General features: G+C 45.6%; 1 protein-coding gene across 1 annotated transcript; it reads right to left on the bottom strand.

Annotated features, from left to right (window-relative positions):
* Positions 1-734: 734 nt before the first annotated feature.
* On the bottom strand, positions 735-22,813 carry nsd1a (nuclear receptor binding SET domain protein 1a). Its single transcript, XM_012858112.3, has 23 exons — positions 22,376-22,813; positions 20,923-21,932; positions 19,850-19,991; positions 19,016-19,188; positions 16,883-18,653; positions 16,673-16,797; positions 13,691-13,916; positions 10,514-10,617; positions 9,573-9,632; positions 9,296-9,487; positions 9,105-9,191; positions 8,877-9,000; positions 8,595-8,795; positions 6,825-7,004; positions 5,517-5,673; positions 5,222-5,427; positions 5,025-5,137; positions 4,671-4,940; positions 4,459-4,575; positions 4,218-4,359; positions 3,243-3,349; positions 2,900-3,104; positions 735-2,019 (listed from the first exon to the last, which is right to left on the bottom strand). The coding sequence occupies exons 2-23, from the start codon at positions 21,913-21,915 to the stop codon at positions 1,229-1,231; spliced, it is 6,486 nt and encodes a 2,161-aa protein (XP_012713566.2). The 5' UTR covers positions 21,916-21,932; positions 22,376-22,813; the 3' UTR covers positions 735-1,228.
* Between the last annotated feature and the right edge of the window lie 905 nt (positions 22,814-23,718).

The following is a 23,718-nucleotide window of genomic DNA, read 5'->3' as shown; positions in this document are numbered from 1 at the left end:
CTTTGCGTGACATGACGTATAAGCACAGCCCCCTCACGGAAACCAGCGAAAATGTCCAGAGAGAAGAGAGCGCACACTTTGAAGTTCGTTTTCAGAAGGCTGTAGGCCCGGATTTGACTCGCTTCATCCATTAATTTTCATATCATTAATGTAATGACCTCGGTGTTGATGGCTGTCCGAAATCGGCACAGCAGTCCGAAGCTCCTTTCCTCCCCATGATAGAGTTCTGACCTTGGATCCCGTGAAAGGTCAAAAATCAGTGCCTAGGAGCTATTAGAAAGGGTATTCAGATGGAGCTCAGGTTGTTCGTTATACTGCCCCCCCACCCCCCCCCAGGCATACTACAAAAATGGAGTGGACTGGAACCCTCTGTGATCTGGGGGGCCTCCTTTACATTTAAAGAGACGGCACCAAAATGAACCAGGGTACATTTCAGAGGGGATCTTTGGGGTTCGTCAAGATATTTTTTGGCACACGTGAAATGGACCCTAGTCTTTTTTTCCTATTTTTGGTCAGCAGTATTTTTCACCTTGAGATCTTGCCAAGGAGGCCATGTTTTGCCATTTTGCCCAGCCTCTGTTCAGTTGTTTGGGTAAATACTTCTTCACAAACACTTTATCTGGAGGCGTTTGAACAACTAACGAAGCAGCTTGATGTGTCGACATGCCATAAGCGTTGAAGTAACGTTCCATCCATCCAGTACCCACAATCCTCATTTAAAAAGAGAAAACCAGAATGTTTATCTGAAATGAATGACTCCAGTGGGTTTATTATTCACTCCTCTCAAAACAGTGAGAAGGTACTATTTTTGCTTAACTGTAACAGGGATTCAACGACTCCTGGAAACAGAAAGATGACGACGTTAAGACAGGAATAAGACGAGACGCCCTCTTGATGACAGTTTGGTCAAACTTCTCACTCATTTCTTATATTACAAACATTTAAAAAAAAAAAAAAAAAAAAGCTGAACTATGTAAACAGTGTGAAAAGACAGAGCAAATCAAGAGAGCACCAGACACAAACATATGGACAGGAATATAAAGAGACTGAGAGAGACAACAGTTCAGCCTTAGCACCAGCACGTATCCCCGCCGGTCAGTCTGGAGATGAGAAGGCAATGTTGTACCACAGCGAAGGCAGTGCTGCATTCAAGTAGGTACCAAAATATTTAACTCCTTTAGTTGTGTCAGTGTGCGGAGGGAGCTGCCGCTCAGTGTTACAGAGGGAGTCACTTCTCATCATCCTCCAGGCCCCCCCACTCCTCCACCTCTCCATCATCATCGTCCATATAGCCGCCCCAGGTCCCAGAAGCATCACCTCCCTCCTCTTCCTCCTCATCCTCCTCATCCTCGTCGTCTTCTGGCATGTCACCTCCATACAGGGGCTGTTCCTCCTCCTCCTCCTCCTCCTCATATTCCACAATCTCCATTTCCTCAGTCTCATTGTCCTCATCATCTTCATCTTCCTCGTCGTCGTCGTCCACGTCCAACCCATAAACCTCGCCGTCTTCCACCTCGCCGTCGTCTCCTTCGACCCTGGAGGAGCTGCGGCTGGTGCTGGACGTCCGTTCAGATGTGTCGGCGAGGAGGGACCCGACGGACGGGACGAAGCTGGAGGTAGCAGTCTTTGTGTTGATGTAGAGACGAGGAGGAGGCTCCCGACCGGATGGAGCCGCCTCGGTGGGAGAGGAAGAGAGGGGAGCAGCAGCAGCAGCAGATGACGATGAAGACAGAGGAGTTGCTCCTTTGGCTGCGGGAAGCACAGAGGGAGGGACGGGCACAGGCAAGTTCCCGGGCCTCATGGAGGCCATGTTGGGCATGTATTCACGTATCTCCCCCGGCTCTAGCGGGTGGGATCCACACGGGTCGTGTTCGCAGCAGGACAGCTTTCCGTCCAGCTTGGAGATGAAGAGCATGCCTTCCCGGTGCTCCTTACAGTACGAGTTGGGGCACATCTCACAGAACGACGCTGCCTCCTTACCACAGACGTCACACTGGTGCCACGGACACTCCCATCGCCCTGCAGACAAGACAGCTCGTTACTACAGCCGTGTTCAAAGTCTTCGGCTTTTTTACGTTTTATTATGTTGCAACCGCAAAACCTCAGCGGATTAAATGTGCTGCGTAATTGTGAGATACAAGGAAAGCGATAAATGGACTTCTGAAAAATCTTCATTTTCATTACAAATAAGAAACCAAGAAGTGGGATTGTCTCATCCTTCTCTACTCAAGATATTTTACTATATAAAACAAATTTGCAACCAGCAGCAGCTAAACAAGACTATCCTGAAGAAAAGGTACCATTATAGATAGCAAAAGGTTTGAGACATTCTCCTTCCAGCAGGAAAACTCTAAACCTACAGCCACAGGCCTAAATTGAAACGAGAAACCGTGTCCGGACTTTAACATTTCCGTTAAAAGATCCCATCCATCTACTGCATCCATAATATCTGACAGGAAACATCTAAGTGGTTAGATGTGCCACGCTGGTAGAGAGACTTGAGGCTGTAATTGCAGGAAAAGGAAAATTACTTTACCTAAAACACTTTTTCAGACTTTTATTTTGTAAAGAAAACATGTTTCCTTTTTATTCCATCTGCCATTTATGTATTGCTTTATGTTGGTCTGATATATAAAGACCCAACAAACAACAGTGCTGCCCGATAAAGATCGCGGTGACAATATTGGTCTTGAAGCCTCGTTTTTCCGGTCCCTTTATATTTTCGCCACTACTATCTCAACCATCTTCGCGCCACTCTCCATGAGGTTTAGTATCCCTGCCTTTTGTATACGAGCCGACGGGAGCCAGATCCAGATTCTGCAGGTCGGTGCTCTTTGACTGCTTTTATAAATAAATGTTTGTGCAGAAGTAGTTGTGAGTCAGTGGATGTTCTGCTTACCTGCGGGCCTTTTAGCCAGGTTGAGGCAGTCAGCGTGATAGACTTTGGGACATCCTGGCTTTTTACAGGACACTATCTGACCCCCGTCACCGCAGCTGAAGCATTCGTCTTCCCTTTCCTTCGTCACTTGTTGCTTGGTCTTCTTCTTCATGGAGCCCTTCCTTTTCCCTTCCTTCAGCTTCATCTTCTCAGCTGGTGGCTGGTTCTAAACAAACGCCAGGAGTGGAGCGGTTACAGGGCAGGAATTGAGTGAAGGCTGATAAGAGGCAACCGTTTTATTTTTAATTTCTTTTTTGATTGAAGCTGTGCTCGTAGAAGCAACAGACTGGAGATCCAGTTTTACCTTTGGTCGTACCCCCAGGAAACCGCTACAGTTGGGCGCTCCACATTTACAGGCAGTCTTCCCGTTACCACGGCACTCCAAGTTGTAGTTGAAAGTCAGCTCCACCCCTGAAGTGAAAATCATATTCATGTTTGAGTTGTAGACGGCTGGCTTTATTTTAGTTTCTACACATAAATCAAACCTTTAAAATCTTCCCAGGAAGAAAAACGAAAAAAAGTCACACCAGACGTTCCTCTTGTCGATCAAAGCAGACAAGTATTTTAAAACCCACTTTTCAAAAATGAATTTCAATCTATGGACGATGACATGATGTCTGAAACTGGCTTTGTGGAATAATAAAGGTCCTACCCTTTTTAATAGTCTTGACTTTAAGGTATAAACAACCCAAAGCTAAGGGGATGAGGACACGGTACAGATCTTACCACGGTTATGACAAAGCTATAGGAGTGAGTCGACAGCCAGACCACTGAAGGAACTGTGGAAGTATATCATGTCCATAGATTACTTAAATAAATTGATGACGACTCTCTCTAAACTTTTCACTCACATGTTTACCCATGATAGTTAGCTTTGGCTGCAATGCAGGGTTTTTATTTGTGTGTTTGAATGTGTGGCGTTATCGTAAAGTGACTCCTTAGAGTAGGGATGTCAGACTCCTGTCCTCGAGGGCTGGTGTCCTGCGACCTTGATGTTCACGAAACAACGTTTTGACAGCTACTGTAGTGCAGGCGAAGCCTCTCGAGTAAACACACAGTCTGAAAATGTGTAGACGAGTGAGACTTTCAGCTGCTTCCTTTCACTGATGCCATTAAAGAAGACTTCAGTGCATTGCTCGTTATTAATCCTGGCACAATTGTTGGAAAAACTGAAGGTTGAAATTAATTGCATTATTCTGAGCTACAAGCTAAATCACAGTGGAAAAGTTGTTAAAAAAAAAGGCAGGAAGTGAAATAAAATGGACTCCACGACTGAAACCTTTTGGGATGTCCTGCAGAGCGAACAGCCCGACCCTGGTGTCCCCGTTCACAGTCCACTTCTGAGTCTCACAGTTTGGCTGGCAGCTATGGTTCATGAAGCGTGCCTGGTTCCCTTTGGGTCCAGCGTCGATGATCCGGTCCTAAATGAACAAGATGTTTAGTCCTCTGATCGTCTTCAGCGTGTCTGATAATCTGTCCTATCTCCTGTCTCTGTTAAAGGACATCTGTCCCAGGATCACCTTGTCCAGGGTCAGCATGTAGAAGTTACAGATGTCGTGCTCCTGAGCGTGCCTGATTCTGGCGCGGCATTCCTCCTCGTCGATCACCTCTCCCACGTATTCGCTCACAAAAGCTCCCTGGGGGTAAAACGAAAAAGATTCAAAACAAGAGAAATAAGTAAAAACAGGATCAAAGCTGTAAAATCTTTCATCCTGCACTTTTAGCAACTTACCTTCTTGATGTCGGAGATTGCGCGTAAGCCCCATCCGCAGGACAGAGTCCTGTAAATCTCCACCGTTGTGTACTGCCGCTTTGTAAACGTCTGGTTCTGACAACGCTCCCCGGCTGCACACACCTGAGGGTGGCACTCGTACATCAGCATGCGGTTTATGCACTCAGAGTCCATGCTGCAGGGGTTCTCGTCCGACGCCTTGCAGTTGCAGCGAGGGATCTCAGACAAGTCGGCAGTGATGATCTGCACCTTCCCAATGGGTCGATTCACCTGGGAGACAGAGCAACGTGGCACCATATTTTGGGTTTATCTCAGCCCGCTGGTTTTGCGTCCGGCGGGGCGAGCTCGGCGTACCTTAATGTGCTTGTACGGAGGTGGCTTCCTGTCATTCTTCCTGTCCTCTTGGAGCTGCTTCATCTGTCTCTCCGCCTGCAGCTTTTTGAAACGCTCTGCGGCCTCAGTCAGGGCTTTAAAGACAAAACACCATCTCTCAACCGACGCCACTGACGTGCAAACTTCGCCAGGGGCGAAACAACGGCGGAAACACGTACCCTTCTTGTACACCGCGTCAGCACCTTTCCCCATCTTTTCTATGTTGTGAGTGTCGCCCTCCATGTAGGAGAAGACTCTGGCTTGGTACGTCCAAACGAAGTCTTTGGAGCCAAAGAACTGCACCGGGAACTCTCCCACCTCGTGTCTCATCCTCAAGATGTTGCTCGGAACGTCTTTGGTCAGACACACTTCAGCGGGCCACCACCTGAAGCGTCGGATCAGGTTTCACACAGGCTGCACTTGCTGTCGCGCTAAGCCGTTGCGTGTCCCGGTAAAGAAGGGTTGTGGCCTTACCTGTAACGTCCCCATTTGACCCACAGTATGTCCTTAATGCGAGGCTTCTTTCCGGCTTTGCAGTCGTTGCAGAACCAGCTCCCCTGAGGCATCTCTATGTTCAAACATTCCCGGTGGAAAGCAGCAGGACAGGATTCACAGCACAGCAGACTGCCCCCTGTACAGCCACAAACAACACAGGTTCATGCATCGGAGTTTAAGTCTTGAGCTGCAAAATGTTGCGGTTTTGCAGATAGAAAACAACGCGGGTGTAATACGCAGCTAAGGGAAACTGAAACCAAGCGAACCCCTTGACCACCCTTGAAGCTATTCGAGGATTCAGGATCTGGATTCACTGAGCACAACAAATTTATGCAGCACAGAGAATAAAACCCAAGCTGGACTGTGAACAAAATAATAATAAACCAATTTATTTTATACCATTTTGCAATTGTGATCAGATGGTGTCCCACTCTGTGTGCGCCAGGTGCTGATAGGAGCGCACCACCCATTGACGGGTGGGGCAGACGCCTTTCCAGTCGGGCAGGTGTGCGTCTTTGTTACTCCTGCTGCATGCCAGCTGTTTGTGTGGCTGTGTTTTTTGGGGATCTGCTTATCTGAGAACATAAGTGCCGTTTTTCAACCAGTTTGGTTGATTTTTGAGTGCTACACCTGCTGTTTGTTTCTGGAGCTCTGTTGCTCCGCTGGCATCAGCTGCAGATGCAGTCCTTTGCAGTGCGCGGCTTCTGCTGGTTTCTGACCAGCCTTCCTATTCTACTTCCGTTTATGAAACGCAGCTGTATATGTTTCTTATTGTATGAGCGCATGCCTGAGGACTACAGCAATATATACTGCTCAAAAAAAGAAAGGAACACGCTGTCGGGCTGATGATGAAGTTTATTTTGGTTCACGGTCCAGAACACTTCTAGAATAAAACGGATCACACCAAAAATAACTCCAGTTGAAATCCTGCTGGCAGATATTCACAGGAGCCATTTAACCAACTGACTATATAGCAGAATATAGAAAATTACTTTAAATGGTCACTTTTGAATGGGTGTATGAAACCCTGCCTAGTAAGAGTTGTTGAATGATAAGAATGAAACCTCTTAAAAATTAAATCATGTAGTAGATAAGCTTAAATGTTACAGAAGCAACAAGAGCATACTTTATCTTCATATCTTTTCCATTTCACTTCACTCGTATTTGGCAATTGTGCCATCTGTTGGCTTTTTGAGCACTTGACGTGAGATTTAAACAAATATTAATACCTATACTTTTTTTTTTAAATAATACCCATAAAACCCATATAGTTGACAGAAGACTGACCTTCGGAGCAGACAAAGCACCAGCTAACGTTAATGTGTTCGTGGTTCTTGCAGCCTCTGCGAGGAGTGAAGTGGTTGGGACACAGGAAGCTGCTGTTGGCCAGCATCAGGCTGCCTGCTGCCATGCAGTTGTCGTTGGGGTGATAGGCTACAGGACAGCGGACGCAGCGAGCCAGCCGACCTGAGGGACAAAGACACAGGACACACTGCTTCATCCACGTGCAGAGGGCTTAATACAGCATACATCAGATGTGCAGGGTTAAATACTTTTTATCCATTTACTAATTCACAAAAGCCTTCACCGGAATAGTTGGCTCGCTCTGCTTGCCTACAGTCGGTGTTGATGTGATGTAGACGTTCATGTAGAGGGTGCAGATGGACAGGAGGTGTAACGTGACACAGTGGGAATTATTGCACTGTTATGGATTAACAGAAGACCGGATCTGAGCTAACTGTGAATCTAAAAACATGAATGGTTTTATTTTTAGCAAAATCAGGACCTAACAGGAGTTTCCATCGTGCCTCGGTCAGAGAAACCCACAGCATACCTGCAAACACTGCGTGTCACATTTGATTTACAGTCAAGTTTCATAAACCAAACAACAAAAGGCAACAAACCGGATTTTCTCATCTGGAGGACATTAACAAGGTTCCCCCGTTTCTCTCTCAAAAGAAAAAAAACGGCTCCTCCGAAATATGACAAGAGCAGGAAAACTCCTTCCATATGAACATCTGCAGGAAAACTCCTTCCATATGAACATCTGCAGGAAAACTCCTTCCATATGAACATCTGCAGGAAAACTCCTTCCATATGAACATCTGCAGGAAAACTCCTTCCATAAGAACATCTGCCCTGCAGAGCACACGCTTTACAGTCAGCAATCACTGTCACTAGGAGACGGTGGATGATGCCGTTTTAAGCAAATGTCAAAAAAATTGTAGTACAAGCCCTCTAATGTTTTTATTTCAAAGTTTTTAGTCTATGTCAAACTAAAACGAACAAAAATAAACTGATGAGGTTTATTAAGATTCAAATTATGTTTAAGCCGACTGGAAATGTGATCATTTTTAACAGTTTTGTGATTCACTAGATTTATCTGTGTGATCTATTTATTTATTTATTTTCTAAATATGTAATACCCTACCAGAAGGTTTTTATACCAGAAAGCCTTTTAACTCTGTAAAGGAGGGAAAAGCAGAGCAATTAGTGGAAACTTTAGTTGATTATTGGTGACTAAGAAAAATACGGCATCTAATACTTTAGGATTTGATGTAAAAGTCAGCAGGAATTTCCAATAGATTATGCATTTCTCCACCCTAAACCAAAATCAGGTACTGAAGTGCTCAGAATGGTTAGTTTACTCAGAGATGTCTGTAATTAACGTTGTAAAACCTGCGAGTGCTTGGCGCACCAGGAGATGGCAGCAGATTCAAAGACCCTCCTCATATTCTCAATTCCGTAAAGAAAACCACTTTTGTAAAAGCACTTCATAAATACAGGTTTACAAGATATTTTCATATATTTATATTTAAAATGTCTTCATTGAGAGCAAAGCGAACTAAAATCAGTTCCCTTGTTTGGGTGCGCAAACTGATTAAAAGGTACGTTCATTGCTTTTTAAAACTATTGACGGTCTGGATTTGCCTTTCTCCCACAAGCGCTCCACTAAATCCCCCTCCCTCTGTTTTTGTGCAACATATGTCGCACTGCGCTCGTGTTTACGGAAGTACCCCCCAGAGATGGCGTTTGCCTGAAGTGACAGGGGCCTACCTTTGGAGCTGCCGGCGTTGAGAGGGTTGCTGATGTGGCACGACAGGCACACGTGCAGGGGGCAGCGGAAGCCCTTGTGATGCGGCTGGGTGGCCGAGTACCCCATGATGCACTCCGAGTGGTAAAACTTCCCGCAAAGCGGGATGATGCAACGCCTCACTCCATTATCAGACTTCTTGCACACGAAGCACTTATGAACACCTGAAATGAAGTAAATTTCAGGGGGGTTTTGGTCAGCCACGGCATGTAAGCGCCTCTGTCGAGTCACAAAGCGAGACCCACCGGTTTTACATTCCGGGCAGAGGAATTTTCCTTTGGGAGCTGCAGACAGGTCGATGCACTGCCGGTGGAAGGCTCCGAAACACGGGCCGTCACACACCAGAAGGTCTCCTATCTTCTCACACACCTGTGGTAAAAAAAACAAGCAGCAACAGCGGGCAATGAGATCTCCTGCAGCCGACGCGGCACGTGAAAGCGATCAGGTGACAGACAGCGAGATGGTCATTTCACCTGGCAGACGCTCTCCTTCAGAGACGCCATCTTTCCCTTAACGTCCCCCTGCGAGGAGAGACTGTCATTCAACCCCACCGGCAGGACCTAAAGGATGAAGGTCCTCTAGAGTTACTGAAGCACAGTGAGAACAGATAAAAACAGGTACGGATAATTTGACATTTCGTTGGGAGACAACACGAAACGTGCACCTCAGATTTGGGAGTTAGTGTTTCCGCGTGTCCATCCTGTTTCTCTTCCATGCTGCAGGGCTCCGTCTCGGCCTCCTGCTTCGGGGTCTTACACTGCCGGGGGCTCGGAGACCTGCTCTCTGAGCGCTTGGAGGCAGCGGCGGGGACCGGCGACGTGCAGGACGCAGCTTTCTCTTTAGTCACAGACGCAGCCTATCCAGTAAAACAAAGAGGGGTCAGCGTAGTTGAGCAGAACTTTGGCGTATCATGAAAACACATTTGGCGGTTTGATGAACACCTGTGTTTTCTTGACCAACACTTTCCCCTCCGATTTAATGCCGAGTTGCCGCTTTGATTCCTATGAATAAATAAAACACAATAATTATAAAGCTATTGAAAATACATTCAGTGTGAGCAACACAAATGTACTGAACCCCCTGAAACTTAAGTTATTTTATCTAGATTTTTAGGGAAAACGCAACATAAAGTCGTGCACCATTTTAAATTATAAGAAAAATAAACGTGTTTTTTTTTCCAAAAAGGTTTATAAATTGCAAATGCAGTGTACATTCGTATTCAGCCCCTCATGAGTAAATGCTTTATACGACCAGCTTTCCCTGCAGTCATAGCTGCAAGTCATGTTGGGGTACAGCTAGGTCCAAAATTATTCACACCCCAGTGGCAAATCATTTTCATTCAAAGGAGAAACCTTTGTCATCTTGGAAATGAGACAAAGATACTAAAAACATTAAAAGGAGGATCGAATTAGCACAAAAAAGGGAGAATAAATTAAAATAATAAAAACTGCCTGGCAATAATTATTTATATCCTTTTCAATGAAAGACCTTTATTGGCCTTAAAGCAATCAACCCCTTCTTGTGCTCCCACTGGCACTTTGACCGTTTATATGTTGCAGTCAGCTCCGAGTCTTAAAGCATTGCTCAAGGGCTCTGTGCCATCACCCTCATTTTCCCTCACCCCCACAGATGCATTGGATTAAAGTCAGGCCGCTCCAACGCATTAATATTACTTCCAATAATAAGAAATAAAGTTGGTAAAATAAAATTAATAATTCAAACTGTAATCTGCCAGGGACCTGAATAATTTTGATCCTACCTGCAAAATGCCGACAAAATACCTTAAAGTTTATGGTTTGAACGTGACAAGAGAAAAAGTTCGTGGGGCGTAAATACTTTTTGCAAGGCCGTGTAGTTTTAGATTTGGTTTCTGCAAACATACCTTTCTCTTTGAAGATCCCGCCGACACTTCCTCTATGGTACAATCCATCACCCTGTGAGACAGCTTCCTAGGCTTCTTTCTTTCTTCAACTAATGTTCCCGAGTCTGACCGTAAAAAAGGAAAAAGACATTCAGGTGAGTCACAAGCAATCCCATGCAATAAAAGGCCGTTCAGAGACAGACAACACGGCAAATGGAGTCGATGTAAAAGCATACACAAACCTGTGTATGTGCAAAAATGAGACCAATAGAAATCATTTTAGAACTTTTTTCAAGCTACGCCAGCTGCCATTAATAACATACATCCTGTTCATTTCATCTGAGAAACAAATCTGCAAGAGGAAAAATTTATTACTTTTTCTTTTTTACCTGTTTGGATACATGAGTGCACACCGTTAAACTAACACTTTGTTAAAACCACCTTTGGATTCAATTTCAGTCTTGGTGGGAGTTGTGACTCGGTCAGAGTTCCACTGTTAGCATTGCAAAGCTTCCTCCAATCCACCACATTATGAGGACATTTTTTAATCCACAGCCATCCTCAGGGGACCTCACAGCTTTCTTATCAGATTTAACCCTGGACATGGACTAGGCCATCCCAGTATGTTTTTTTTTTCTTCCTCCGTTGAAGTCAGTATTTTGTCCATTTGGATGCATGCTTGACCCCACGCTGATGCTGGTACAGGATATATAAAATATTTTAATGTAGCTATGGTGGTTTTGTACAGTTTTGTTCCAAACTGAACTTTCCCTTCAGATTACAACATATTCTCCCAAAAGGTGTTGGCAGATTTTTCCCAGATCTGGAAGTGTTCTTTGAAATGTAAGGCTTCAGTCCTTTAAACGTACTCCTTAGTCCAGATGTTTGGAGATTACAGCAGATTACTGCAACATGAAAAAGACAACCAGGGGTAACTAGGCATGCCTGCACCTCCTCCAGTATTTTAAGGTCAGGCTCTTTGAACCCTATGAGACCACTTTCTGTCTTTGTCTCCTCTTGTGTTTACTGAGCTACGATCATCATCTTCTTCTTCTTCTTCTTTCTCTTAAAGTTTTTCCCTTTCAGGGATCGCCACAGCGAGTCATCTGTCTCCATCTAACCCCATCTTCAGCATCTGCTTCTCTCACACCAACTACTAAATCTACTCTTTGGTCTTCCTTGAAGCCTCCTGCCTGGCAGTTCCAGCCTCAGCATCCATGACGCATCGATAAAATGCTGTTTTCTTTGTACCATTCTGGTGACTCCTCGTTGGTATCCTCTCGGCCAATTGTGACTTTAGTTAAAGTAAGTAAATGAGTAGAAATCAGAAAAAAAAAATCCTACTTGGACAGCTGAACTTTACTTATGGTCAATCTGGATAGTTAGGATTGATGGCAGGTGGGTCTCAGAAAAGACCCCCAGCTGGAACCGGATCAAAAAGTGGTTCAAACGATACCTTCGGTGTGCATACGTATGCAACCGGGTTGTTGAAGCTTCATTAGAGATACTTGTTTCCTTCTAACACGGTTATTTGTTATTTGGTTACATAATACAGGATCTGTGTCACGTCAGAGGTGGAAAAAGTTCAGAAATAAAAAAAATTTAAGTCTGGTTTTTAACTCAATATAAATCCCCTTTAAGCCCTAAGGGGTTTAGGAGAAATTTATTCCTGAAATCACATATCTGATATAAATCATGTTCAGCTCCAGTTATAAAGTATAAATACCTGTGTAACACTAAGACATAAATGTATATTTCTTTCCAGTGGAACCACTATTGCAGCTGTTACTATGCCTGAGTTATTGGTGAATGAAAAAAAAAGAGAAAATGAAATTTTTTGAGCCCAGATCAAACTTCTTTCTAAATAAACATTACAAAAGACCACAAAAAACCCTTTTAAAAACCTAGGAAAATCACTGGCTTTTATTGATCCACATCATGACTATAACTGCAGAAATTATGAGGCGAGTCAGATGAATTGTGTTCCACAAAGGTTTTAGTGGGCAGTGTGCCTGGCGGAGCTGCGATTTTAGCACGTTTGGCAAAACTGTGCCAAAATGTGTTTTTCACTTCATAAAATGGAATCTGTTAAAAAAAATGCTAATTTCAATTGTAGAAATCCTTATGCATAAGAAATAATCTTAGGTCAACCTATTTATGATATGCACGGAAATGACATTGACACGTGGTGTTGCAAAGACGAGCTTTACAAAACTTGAAAGGGGGGGATCTCTCTAGTTTCACGTGACACCAGGCATGGGTGGTTTAAACCGAGAGATGTGTGTTTTAAATTGTGCTTTTTTCTGTATAATCTGACTGAATTTGACTTTGGAAAGTGCTTTGAGATGACATGTTTCATGAACTGGCACTATATAAAAAAAATTGAATTGAATTAATTGTCCGCCATTTTAGAGCGCCTTTAAATCTTATCAGGTATGTTTAAATAGCTGTAAAATATGGAAGAGGATTAGGGCCATTCAAAAAATTTTTTAAAAAAGTGTATTCAATACTGATTTTCTCAGAATTCTGAGAAAAAAGTCACAATTGAATAGACTTTTTTTTATTTTTTTGAATGGCCCTGATCCTCTTCTGTAGTAAAACCATAAATATTTGAGCAAAAAAATTGAGGTATTGTTTTGGAAACATTATAGTCTCCTTTTGCGAGCCAATTAGAAGAAGGAAAAAAAGACTGTTTGACATTGTTTAGAGGCAGAGGTTAAACACGTGTCTCGCCTGGGCCCACATGTGGGAGTGTCGGGCTTAAGGGTTAATTAATTGTGGCATTTTACAAAAGGGAATGTAAACTGTTTGTATCCACTGCATGTCGTTTTCATATTTTTTTTTAACAATCGGTTCCTACACCTCTGTCAATTCTTTGAGAAACACTGTAATACCCGTTCTGCCAGTAGGTGGCATCAACCTGCACTTCAATAAAATCCAATGTCAGCGATCCTGTTTTCTGTCAACTAATTTACTTCTTCAGCTTAATCTGGAAGGGTGATGTAAATAATTAAATAAATAGTAGTGGATTCTAGCTCAGAAAGTAGCTAATCTCCTGATATCCAGTCCCCATGGATACGCCACAAGCAGAGCTTTTAAAAGGAAAGCAGGACTCAGTTCGCCCCGTGAACGGGAGGAACAAACACAGCTGAAATCCTCAGCTTTAGATCTTTAGATCAAACAGGAGCTTAGGCTCACCGCGTTCAAGAGGTAGATTTGTTTCCTCTGCCGTGTCTGTGTCAAAGCAGGGCGGTGTCGCGACAGGAGATCCAGGTGGTGGCGGTGCTGCAGGAGAAGGCTCTTCCTGAGGCGGACTCGGGTCCAGCTCTACCCGAGCCTCCGCTGGCTCCTCTGAAAACGAGGTTGAGGTATCAGTGGCTTCTGTGGCGCTGAGATCATGGAGTGCCGTTATCCCTGAAGTCTCCTATACACAGAAACATATGGATGGTAAAAGTATTCATAGCCTTTTGGCATTAGCAAAAAAATGTACATTACAGAAGCAAATCTCTTGTGACTTTATACAATAGACCAACACAAAGTGTGGCTGAACTGTAAAATGAAAGCACCATATGCATTTAGCCCCCCCCTTTAAGCTACGACACCTAAATAAAATCCAATGTTACCACTTGCTTACAATAGCCAATTATTCTATGGTGGTTTATGGGAGAGCATTAGTGAACAGGCAGCATCATGAAGCCCAAGCCCAGGAGAAAGTTATGGAGGAGTTTAAGGCGGAGTCAGGTTATAAAACAATATCACAAGCTCTGAATGTTTTTTTTTCACAGAGCTCTGCTTCGTCAATTTGCAGAAAACGCAAACACAATAGCATAACTCTAAATCCACCGATGCATGGCTGTCCACCTAAACCGTTAGGCTGGGCCAAGTAAGTAATAATCGCAGAAGCAGCCATGTTGCCCCCAGGCAACTCTGGAGAAGCTGCTGAAATCCAGAGCTCCAGTGGAGGAATGTGTTGACAGGACAATCATTAGTCAAAAGCAGTGAAAAGCTGACCTTTTTGAAGGAGTGGTGAGAAAAAGGCCTTTATAGAAAGAAAGCCACAAGAAGTCCCACTTAAAGTTTACCACAAGCATATTAAGGGGACACATCAAACAGGCAAAAGAAGGTACTCAGGTCAGGAGTGACCAAAATTAAACTTTGTGGCAGAAAAACTACGTTTGCGCATCATCCTGAACACACCACACCCATAGAGAAACATTGATACTGGCAGCATCATGCTGCAGGGAAGCTAATCAGACCTGATAGGAAGATGGATAAACATGAAGACATAGCAATGCTGGAAAAAAAATAGTTGCGAGACACTTAAAATTGAGGCAGATGTTTCCCTTACAGCAAGACCAGCACCCATAACATTCAGCGTCTAAGTCAGGTGTGTTGAAGCAGAGATGCATCTAAAAGCTCCAGAGTTTAATACCAAAAAGGAGTCAGAACATTTTTTCCAAAATAGATAAAGGCCTTAAGCCGACCTCATGACCAGCTGAAAACAGCAGTGAGTGACAAAGGCAACTAAATTTTTGTTTGTATAATTACTTTGCATGCTTAACGGTGAAATTAAAGGGTAATGCTTGACACTAGTTCTGCTGTGTTTTGTGTGGTCTGGATGGATGTACGTTGCAACGCCTGCTTGCATAAGTTGAGTCTTTTGTCAGCCATTATCAGTTAAAGCTATAGTTGGTAATCCTGTTCAGGAACGCTTTGTTATACTGGGTGAAATCGTAGTAGTCAGGACATTATGTATTCAGAAAAAGGAGGTTAAAAATTTTGATCTCTGTGAGGGCTGTAGGCCTGTAAAAACGTTGACCTATCCTGTGATTTGATCTGAATGGTTAGAGATTGGTCCTGCTCTCAGCCATTCTGACGCCCTAAAGTTACGCCAGTGTGTGCTCGTTCCTAGTTAGTCTCCGCTTGTTGGCTACGCATGCGCACTTCTAGTCTTTGTGTATCCGGTTAGCTTTTAGCGGTTAGCTTAGCGGTTAGCTTCTGTGTTAGCAGTTCGCTGTAGCTCCGCTGCTCACACCGTAGACTTTGAACATGGCTGAGAGTCGCAAGAAGCAAACCACGTTCACGTTTATGAGACAAAGAGGAACGCCTTAGTAGAAAGAAATAAGACCAGAGTGGATTTGGGAGATTTTTTTCACGCGATTCCCCTGAGGAGGATTAGAGCAAGGTAAAACAGCCTTACACATGCGCAGTTATTCAAAGAGACTTGCGTACATTTCCGGAATAAATTTTTTTTAAATAATAATAATAAAAATAAAAAATAAAAATCGCCGACTCTACCTTTAACAGGACTCCGATTTTGCACAAAGCATTTAGTAGGTTGTGTAAAATCTGGACTGCTAATACAGAATTTCGCTGTAAATTCTTGCCATGGATAGCTGCATGGCAACATGAAAACATCCCACTGCAGTACTAAGACGCTTTATATATATATATATATATATATATATATATATATATATATATATATATCAACTTTATCATTGATTTGTCTGCAGTTTCCCTGAGATAACTTCACCGACTTGACGTACGGCTTGTTTGAACATTTCTTTCCCTGCCTTCTTTGCCTTAATGTTGGTAGAAAACAGAAAGCTTCGGTGAGCTTCACTATCGCCGCCATCACAACATTTATGCTTGTCGTAGCTTCGATCCACCTAGGGTACAGTTCCGCGCAGGCGGGACGATCTCACAGTCAGCGTCACGTCAACTGAGATTAAGACTTAATAAGCAATCTTCACAGATGCTCTCCATGCAATCTGCCTAACCTTGAGCAATTTCACTAAGAATGGGCAAAGATGTCAGAGACGTGGCCCCCAAAAAAACCTGCAGCTGTAATCCCAACAAAAGGTGGATCTACCAAAGTACTGAATACAAATGCATGCCACACGTTCTTTAGGTTTTTATTTCTAAATCAACTTACAAAGTTGTGTTACTATGTGTTGGTCCAAATCTATGCACCGAAGTTTGTGGTTTTAATGGGGCAGAATGGGAAAAGCATCCATGTGTATGAAAGATTTGTGTGGTTCTTTAATTATACTTAGGGCCTTGGGTTTTCCTACTTAACTATAACTATTTATCTATTGAAACATCATCTATCTTTTGTTCTTTTTTTTTTTGTATCTGCACCACGGGAGAAACCCACAACCACAATCATTTCCTCACCGTTTTGGAATATTCTGCAGTGTGTTTCTTTGACCTCTTCTTGGCGGCAAATATTTGTTCGTACTCCTCGGTGGACTCCAGGAGCCTCTTGGTCGGTTTCCGGAGGCGTTTGTTGTCCGACTGCCCTGTGTGCAAAAGACAGACAACCGCGTTGATATTTCCCCTCGTCGTCTCTGCGAACAACCTGGAAAGCACCTGCCTGACCCTTACCGGCTGAGCTGCTGGCGTCCGAAGAGAGCGAGTCGTTCTCCGCGTGCGCCTCAGCGCCCAGGTCCAGATCCGAAGACACGCTTCTCGTCGGAGACCCCTTGATCTCGGCGGACGGCTCACCCCCGGCTGCCTCGGTCTCCACGGCTTCCTCGGCCAGCTGCCAGCGCTTCTTCGGAGCCACCGCTATTTCTGAGGACTTCTCGACGCCGCCGGCAGACGCAATGGGCCCCAGCGAGCCTGACGCAGGCTCCGTCAAGACAGGGACGCTGATGAACTCTCTTTCCGATTCCTCCACGGAGCGCTCGGGCGTTCTGAGCTTCAGCTTAGACGGCAGCCTCTGTTTTCTGCGCTGCTTCTCCGAACCCCCGACCTCGGCGTGAGGAGGGAAGCCTTCGCAGTGGTAGGTGTCAGCTGGGACGTCCCCTTTGGCGCAGGGCTGGCTCTTCACCGGCGTGCTTTGCCTCTGTGCGGGTCTCGCCGACTGCCCGTTCTCCAATTTGACCTGAAGAGGTAGCCCGTCGCAGGAACCCATCAGCGAGCCACCTTCCATCGCGGCGGGGATCAGCAGCGGTTCCTCCTTTATCAAGGTGGCCGACGGAGGCAGCACCAGCGGTTTGCCTTCCTTCTCGCGGGTGTCATGCATGTCCTTCAGCAGCATCAGGAAAGTACTGAATTTGTAATTGGAATCGGCACGAAACACGTCGCCGCTGTCCTCGGTCTCGAGGGATTTGAACTTTAACTCTTTGCCATCCTGAAGGGCATCCACCGGAGACAGAGACAAAGAGGAGGAGGTAGTAGATAGATCCGACAGACTGCTTTCCGTCTTGATCTGAACCGGCTGCTGCGCGGGCCGAGCCAGCCGCTCGTACTTTGACTTGATCACCGAGCCGTTGTGGATCAGTTTCTTGTCCAGCTTCCTGCCGCGGCGTTTCGGAGAGCTGTGGTTGACAAAGGAACCGGTTCTGCTGGGGGCTTTCCAATTTGGAGACAGCTCCGATTTGATGGCGGCGTCGACAGAAGACGCGTCGAAGGGACCTTCTGACGGGATGCGTCCCTCGTTGAGACGGGTCTCCTCCTCCGCCTTCAGAGCCTTTGTTATGAGACGGCTGCTGGCCGAAAGAGTCCCAGAGTGCTTTTCGCCTGAACCCCGGGGCAGTCCGCCTGGCCTCCGTTCTGGGTCGGCGTCTTCCGAGGTCGGCGCGCTTTGAAACATACAGGACAAATCAGAGACATCCTTACAGGGCTCGAGTTTTTTAGATGTCTTTTTCACCTTTACCGAACCCCGCCCCTTTTTGTCCGTGGCGCCCGTGTCGTGCACCGGCGAAAGAGCCGTGCGTTTAGGCCGATTCAGCATCGGAACCGAATCCAAGTCGGCGTAAGGAGAGTCCTTCGGCTCCTCTTTCAGTGCACGTGTTGCTGTGTGAAGCTTGGCCGCCCTGTTAGAGGATTCCTTCCCACCAACGATGTGACCAAATATGTCCGACAAGCATTTCTTTTTCTTTCTGAGACCTTTGCTCTTATTGCCGCACGCGGTGGGACTTTTGAAGGGATGGTGACCATTTCCGTTGGCCGCCGGACCGGGCGAGGCGGGTCGGCTCGTAGCGACGGAGGTCTCCGAGGGCAGCGCTTCGGTCGGAGGAGGGCCGGTCAGGTGTTCCTCTCCATTGACAGATACCGAAGCTTCACCTTCACTTTTCCTCTGCCGACCTGGGAGCAGACACTCGGCTTCGGCCACGCTGACTTTCCACGCCGTCAGCAAGCTTTTTGGAATCTGCCCAGATCAGAATTTATAATTAGGGAAGTTTTCACAAGAAAATATATAAATAAGACATGGAGTCATGGAGAAAAAGAAACACACTTTTCTGACCTTCTACAGTTTTATATATCATGAGTCGGGATATATATTATGGTATTTAACAGCTTCTAACATCATTTCAATTTACCTTAGATGCACAAAAACACAGGAAAAGTTCCCAGGTTGTCATCATTTCTCAAACAGACGTAAACCAACACTGAAAAGCTCTGCGTGGAAAAACTAAGCACGCCCTTGTTGCTTTTAAGAAAGATTTAAGATGGAAAGCAGCAGCCAGGTTTGCATAATTAAATGCACCCGATTAGGTGCATTTAATTTACCGTGTACTTGTAGTCCTTCTCTTTCTGCTTTCCTCTGCGTCTAAGGACAGGCAGCCCCTCGAACTGATGCCCTCCTTCAAACGGCAGAATGACACTTCCTGGGACCCAGGAGCTTTCTGTGACCTCCCCGATGGTCTCCAGGAAATACAGCCGACAGGGACGGGTACTTGGTACTGAAGCAAAAACATGGCAACATTAACAGGAGATTAGACATTGCATCAGAGCAGATTAGCCGGTCAGATGAATTAATACATGAAAGACTTGGTTATAAAAGGTGCACATCAACACATCTGAATATCACCGGAAGGTTATGTTATTTCATTAACTCGCTCAGAAAAAGTGAAATTTCTTTTTTTTAATTGATTCATTCTCAACAGAGCGTTGCATTTCGTTTTTAGAATTAAATACAAAATGTGAATATAGCATTACACCAATAAAAAGCGACCTTTAATGCAGAAATGTTATGACAATGTATGGCCGACACAATCACAGGTAAGACTGCTAGCTTGACAGCGTCACTGACTGCCTCCACAAGGATGGTAAAGCCACATCGCTGAAGAAGCTGGCTGCTGACAGACTGCTGTGTCCAAACACAGCAACGGGAAGTTAAGTGGAAGGAAAAACGTGGTTGAAAAGGGGTGCATCAGGGATGCATCAGGTGTTACCAAAATGTTACTGCAATAAAGGATCTTTTTGATATTTTGTCAGATTTAATCATGCTTTCCATTAATACAATACTCTTCAGATCCACCGTCAGTGCTGTATTACTGTGTAACTCATAGGTTATTACGTAAAAACAACGTAAAAACACACAGATAATAATCAATACTTTACCTTTCATCTTGGTGTGGATCCCTTGGTCGGAGTCGCAGATGACCTGGCAGGGCCACCAAGGCCGTCTGTTGAATTTTGCCCACACCACATCTCCTTCCAAGTACTTCACAGTGGGGAGAAGTTTTTTCTTTGGGCTATTGGACTAATCGGCACACAGAAGACAGTTTAGTATGTGACACAGACTTACATGACAGCTCATCTCGTTTTAAATGGTGACAGAAGGCACTTGGTTGCATCAATACCTGCGTCGTCTACATAAAATCATTTCAGCATTTTTAATTATTTTTTTTCAGTTCAGCTGACTCTGCAAAGCAGTGGGGATGCACCGATCAGGTTCTTTCTGGTCGATACCGACATCCGGTTTTCTTTGACGTCTTAAATGCAGATTCTAATTTTGGAACAATTAGGATTAACTTCGCCAAAGGACTACATCACTAGAGAAGAGAAGGAACCGTGTTGCAGGTTCTTTTATAGAAAGCTTTAAACTCAAAAAGAAAACAAAGGAATTAGAAGATTATTATTTTCACATTAACCTCTACGGAGGACCAACTCTGTCATAATTAAAAATAAAAATAGAAATAAATACACGTTTGATGAATAAATAAGCTTAACATAAATGCACACAACAGCAAATAAATTAATGGAAGCATTAATTAAACTATACAATTAAAATGAAAAAAATCTCTTAATTAGCTTATGTATTCTTTGAACATGTATTTATTTCTATAGTTATTTTCATTATGTCAGTGTTGGTCCACCATAAACTTTATTCGAGTTTCACTAAATAATAATAATTAAAAAAAAACTCAGTTTCATTTCAGCTAAGGAATAAAAAAAATATATGTTGCAGATTTTTCTCTTTTTATTCGCTGATTAGAGCAAATGAAGGGGAAATTGGCAGATTCCAAATCTTTCTGATTGGTGCGTCCCTACAGGAACAAAAATAAATAAATAATTCAAACCAAGTCAACCATTCATTCATTAAATTCCCCCACTGTAATACATAACCAAGACAAACATGCTTTTTTTTGGGTTCCCACAAACACAGCAAAACAAACGTGTTTCCAGCTCACATTAGAGTTGGTGCCAGCTGGTGAGACGAGCCCAGGATCCACGGGAGAGGTGAGTTCGACGTCGCTGTCCGACTCCTCGCCCACGTTCCAGCCGTCTCGCATAGTGATTTCTGGCAGTGCGCTGGGGCTTAGTGTGGGGTTGAGTTCAGAAATAGTTTTGGACATCAGGTTAAAGACGGTGGGCTTGTACGTTCTTCTCTCCACCCCAGCGTTAGATGTGCTTCTGCTCCCAGCGATATTCCCATCCTGGGCCGTGGTCGAGGAGTGCTGAAAGGGTCTGAGGTCCTGAACGCCGGCGTGCACCTCGCCGTCCTCCTCCCTGACGTCACTGCTGTCAAACAGCGTGGACTCGAAATGCAGGTACCCGTTGGGGATGGGCGAACAACGCTCGAAGCTGTCCGGACTACGGGGGGAGAAGCCGTTCCTGCTCCCGTCCTGTACCGTTTCGAAGGGGTCCGTGTCCTCTGTGCCGGGGGACGAAGGCATCTGGACCGGAGGCGGCTCAAACCCGTCGTCCTCGTCCGTGATTGGACTCGTGCAGCGCAAGCCGCTCCTGGGACGAAGGTCGCCATCTTTCTTGTTGGCCGCAGCGTTCATGCGCTGTGGTCTCCTCTGTGGTCTGTGACCTGGATGCGGACTCCCAAAGGTCGCCGTGTGGTCGGCGCCAGGAGACCGAGGCAACGGGACTGCCGGTGACCCAAACTCATCGTCGCCGTCGTCGTCGGTGATCGGGCTCGTGCAGAGCAGGCCGCTCCGGTCCTGGGGGTCAGCATCCAGGGGCTGCGGTCTCCTCTGTGGGCTGTAGCAGCGAAAGCGCTCGGGATGATTGTATCCCAGGAAAGCAGGTTGTGGCACCTGGCCTGGTCCAAGAGTCACGGCGCCACACTGGTTCCTGTAAGAAGTGCTCAGAGGGCCATTTCGGGCCCTCAGATCTGGCTCGCTGGGGCCAAACACTGATCTGACCCCAGGACCCGGTCTGTACGACTGATTCATGTTTTCATCCTTATGGCCTGTAACACACAACAACAAAAAAAGGAGGCACTGTTAGACAAGAGAGGAGTGGCGTTCAAGTTCACCAAAACATACAGGAAAGAAACTTATAAAGCTAATACTGTGCGCACACACACATATACACATATACCACGATAGCATGGCCTCCATTATTAAAAAAAAAAAAAAGGCCAGCTCAAGACAAAACCCTGAACACATCCACCGGTGAGCTCCGTCCGCACGCTTCGGATTCCAAGTTATTGGAAACTAGCGCCGCTTTGTCTGCCGATTGTGGGTCATGGCGAACGCCGAGGCCGCAGCGAAGGTGGTGACACTGAGCCATCAGAGGAAAAAAAAAAACACACAGAGCGGCGCACACAAACAAGCTACGAGCGCCCATAGGAAGCTACTACCAACCAAACACACACTGGCCACACGTGGGGAAAAAGGCAGAAAAACCCACCATTTGGACGTCGGTCCCCGTCAAAACCAACAGCGGATCTTTGTTGGAGTGACACAAAGCGAGCGCTTTCCTCGGCTTTGCCTGCACAATCCCAGCTGCAGCCGCTCCGGCAGTACAAGTAGGCCCAGGCACAGCTCTCATTCTCGGCACTTCATCGCCTCATCAGCAGCAACAGCAGCAGCAGCGGCGGCGGCAGCGACGGCGGCCCTCCTCCTGAAAACTGTCAGCTCTATGTGGTGAAGAAGACAAAAATCTCCAGCTACACCACGAGCGCCACGGCCGGCGTCTCCCCCCCTGTGTGCCACGGCAGATGATTTACCACATGTTTTATCTGCGCGCTAGCCGAAGTGCCCCCGGTTGCGTTAAAACAAGCCCAGGCTGACTGTGTTGGTGAGCTGCGACCAATCCGCACAGTTACCCAACCCCCCCCCCCCCCCAGTCTGCTCCTCCGCAGAGGGCCGTGACACGCACTCACCCCGCACACACTCACGTAAACACGGGCGAAATCGCAAAGCGCGCACGTAAAGGACGTCCAGGTGAAGTTACTGAGACTGTGCAACACAAGTCATAAAAAAAAAAAAAAAAACTTGAAGGAGTTGGCGAGAGAGTGAGCCGCCGCGGCCGCGCCGGCGTTTAAAGCCAGACTGTCTGCGTGTGTTGTTTTGTGACCGAGCAGGACGGTTTCCAGGCCGCGTTCAGAGCCGCACGCACGGCCTCCCCGGCCAGACCTCACTCTGTGCGCCATGTTGTCTTCACCCGCACAGAGGGCTGGCAGGAGGAAGCAGGCCGCCCGGCAAGCGCAAAAGGGAAATAAAAAGAGATGAAGACGAGGCGAGTTGATGCACTGTGAAAACTTCGGCCCTTTTTTCTTTTTCCTCCACGGCGATTTTTTTTTTCTCTACCTAGATCAAACCAACGTGCCCCTGTAACGCAACCTCAAAGAAAACACGGATACAAATGCGTAAATGTGTCAAAAAAGCGCACGGTTGGCGCGAGTCGTCTTTAAGGATCGCGCCTCAAAGACCTCCTGATTACAGCACGCATCGCATCCACACCCTTTTCTATTATTATCTTACCCATTCATATTTAAAATCTCGAACGCTTTCAGGAAATATCCGATTACAGGGAGATAACCTCTATCAGATCACATGAAACACGTACGGTTTACATCAGAACATGACCCAGTTTCATTATCGGCCCGCTCTTCGTTTACGCATCTGTGTAAAACGGACTGTCAAAAGTGTTTTCATAATCATAACCGTGTTTTTACTGGACTAACTTTAAATATGAGGATTTATTACAAAGTAATTGTCTGAAAGGCGAAAGCACCCTAGTGGCCACAC

The sequence above is a fragment of the Fundulus heteroclitus genome, chromosome 23 (genome assembly GCF_011125445.2).
Source record: "Fundulus heteroclitus isolate FHET01 chromosome 23, MU-UCD_Fhet_4.1, whole genome shotgun sequence".
NCBI lineage: Eukaryota > Metazoa > Chordata > Actinopteri > Cyprinodontiformes > Fundulidae > Fundulus > Fundulus heteroclitus.
The sequence above is the reverse complement of the archived record's forward strand: the minus strand, read 5'-3'. Positions and strand labels throughout refer to the sequence as shown.

What these genes read in the sequence shown, in the direction of transcription:
- nsd1a (XM_012858112.3), bottom strand. Translation starts at nt 21,915, where the DNA reads ATGAATCAGTCGTACAGACCGGGTCCTGGGGTCAGATCAGTGTTTGGC. An exon ending in GGACGCCAGCAGCTCAGCCG is followed by an intron (nt 16,798 to 16,882) that starts GTAAGGGTCAGG and finishes TTTTGCACACAG; the next exon opens with GGCAGTCGGACAACAAACGC. An exon ending in TGAAGGAGAGCGTCTGCCAG is followed by an intron (nt 9,001 to 9,104) that starts GTGAAATGACCA and finishes TTTTTACCACAG; the next exon opens with GTGTGTGAGAAGATAGGAGA.